Consider the following 2671-nt stretch of genomic DNA (forward strand, 5'->3'; position numbering starts at 1 on the left):
TATGTATACCCTGACTACTGTGCCAACAAAGTTTTGTGGTAAATTACTACACTTAAAAGCAATGAAGCAAAATAAAAAATGCCAGAGGGATACAGTACATAGAAGGAAAGGTGGAGAAGATACTCCTAACAGTAATTTTAACTTAAAAATGACATTTAGTTCTCAGCTTCTTGGAAAAAAAAAGAAAAATGAACACAGGATAGTAATTTTTTTTTTTTTTTAACCAAGTGACACATCTGTTGTTGTTGTTGTTGTTGTTTTTGGTAAGGATGTATGTGGGAGTGGAGGATAAACAACTGTCCTGGCATTAATTCTAAGAGAATGTAATCATGTGGATGCTTATGTAAAGAAACTTCAGTAACATGAGGGTAAGTATTCAACAGGAGCCATCCAAAAGAAGCAGTAAGAAAAGCTTTCAAGCATAATTTGAAAAGGCTACATATTTACGAACAGGGTGATCACCTGGCTTGCTCAGGACAGCCCAACGTATACCTACCATTCTAGCCTAAATATTAATAGTGTCCCATCTCACTCTCAGAAGGATCCAAATTTGGCTGATAAATTATGTGGTCGTCTTATCTATGGGAAATTTAGTCCAGATAGGTTGCTTTGTAGTGACCTTGTTTGAAAGAGGGAAGGACTTCACAAACAATTTCTGTTAAATTTCAAGAAGAATTGGATGGTAAAAATTTAAGATCTAAATTAAAAGAGAAGGTATGAAATATACAAGAGATATTCTCTTTATACTCAAAAACAATGCAATAACATCATAAAACTCACACTCAGAATTGAAAGCAATTCTTCAGTGCTGCATTCAGGTTTCAAACGGTCCTTGAACATTTTAACTGTTTGGTGCTTCAAGTAGTAATAGGAGGCAATTCGGCCATATGTGAGAGGTTCAATGCTCCGATTATCCTGTTTCAAAAGAAAGATAAAATGACATAAATAAAAAGTACAATGGAAATATATAATTTCATAAATTAATAATTTAAACTACAGGTTGCTATTGAAACAATTTTGTTAAAAATTTTGATATCATTAGGAGCAAAAACCCTACTATTAAAAAGCTGGGCAATCTTTTCAATTAGAACGTATATGACCAAGTCGTACCTCTCCAATTTCAATACAGTAGGAAAGTTCCAATTCAATCAGGGACTTCTCAATCAGATGGGATAGAAACTTGTTCACAGAATCATGGCTCACATCACCCAAATTGTAGTAGCTAGAAAGCAAGCAAGGTTATTATTTGTTTCAAGATATTTTCTACTAAAACTATCACCTTAGTTTCTCTGTCTCTCTCTTTCATATGCACACACATACACACACACACACAAAATCCGCGTTTATTATAAAACCTATCCTCAGTAACTTCACAAAACTCACAGAGCTATTTGGTGGTAGATGAGTTCTTTTAGAAAATTTAGTCAGTTATTGTTCCTCTAGTGCTTAAGGAATAAACGTCATCCTAATGACTAGAAGGGGCTAAAAATAAAGCATTCTAACTGAGCTGAAAACACACAGGTCCGGCTCCATACGTTTACCAAGAAAAAAGGCTAAAGACACGCAATTCACCTGATTGTTCCTCCCTGTAACTCTGACAGGTTCTTGGTAAATCCCTATGTTCACTAGGAATTTGTGTCTGGAACAGATCCAAAGGGTGAGGAACTACACCCACACTCATGGAAGTTCTCTAATTCTTACTGTGTGAGCCCTGTACCCTGTCAGCATGGAGAATTTATATGCCCTGCCATCCTTTTCCCCATCCCAATCAAAGAACAGGAGTGAAAAGTGGTCCTAAGGAACAGGTTCTCATCACTAAAACCTTACCAGGACAGTTTCACATCTGCATAGCACAAGGAAGGAAATATTTGTAGCTGGGAAAAGGGTGCTAACAATCTCAAATGGGAGAAGCCTAAAGGAAACGAGAACCTGAGAGTGATGGAGAACACTGTCAGGATGATGATTTTTGTGATTTGTTTTTTCTTTTTTCAAAGGGAAGGACTTGGGGTCTGTAACTTACAAAAATTATTTAAAAATACACAAATCAGGACTTAAATTATGTCAGGGTATATTTTTATTAGAAAGGACAGTTAGCACAAATGGCTAGGTATACCCAAATATGAGCATCTCCACTGAATAAAGATTAATAAGAGACTACTGGAATTTATTTGAAAAAATAACTTTTCATAAAAAAGGAATAGTTAATTTAATTCTGGTCCGCAGAAAAATTATTGTTTTTCCTGGAAAAACTCTTGCCATGGACCAAAATAAGCAACATTTATCAATAAAGAGAAAAGTACTGAACCCAGTGCTGTCATTAATTTAAACAAAATGCTGACAAGGCATATATAGAAGTGGAAACCAGAATTATTAACCATTAGAAAATATTTCCTTTATCCTGGAAAATGACTAAGCAGGACTATTTAGTTAGAATAATGTCTTCTGTTTTAGAGGTGAAAATAAAAATTTTGGACATTCAAAGCCCCATAAAAGAGACAAATATCCAAAGCCATTCCAAATTATTAAAAATATTTTTTCATTTTTTCCAAGAAATGAAATTCATAAGTCAAACTTTCTGCAATGTAAGTGCTTACTTTATATTTCACATTCGTTTGGCTTGCTAAGCCTATAAAGTTTCTGATACTATTTTCAGCTGTCTGGATCAATACAT

General features: G+C 34.5%; 1 protein-coding gene across 1 annotated transcript in view; it reads right to left on the minus strand.

Moving 5' to 3' along the window:
• Nucleotides 1-2671, minus strand: part of ASCC3 (activating signal cointegrator 1 complex subunit 3) — a 283174-nt gene that overhangs the window by 88872 nt on the left and 191631 nt on the right. The window contains exons 23-24 of the mRNA XM_012661845.1: nt 1111-1222; nt 781-915 (exon numbers count right to left, since the gene is read on the minus strand). Of these exons, the coding sequence (XP_012517299.1) occupies nt 781-915; nt 1111-1222 (247 nt within the window). The remainder of the gene's footprint in view (nt 1-780; nt 916-1110; nt 1223-2671) is intronic.

The sequence above is a fragment of the Propithecus coquereli genome, unplaced genomic scaffold, assembly GCF_000956105.1.
Source record: "Propithecus coquereli isolate 6110/MARCELLA unplaced genomic scaffold, Pcoq_1.0 Scaffold74, whole genome shotgun sequence".
Classification (NCBI taxonomy): Eukaryota; Metazoa; Chordata; class Mammalia; order Primates; family Indriidae; genus Propithecus; species Propithecus coquereli.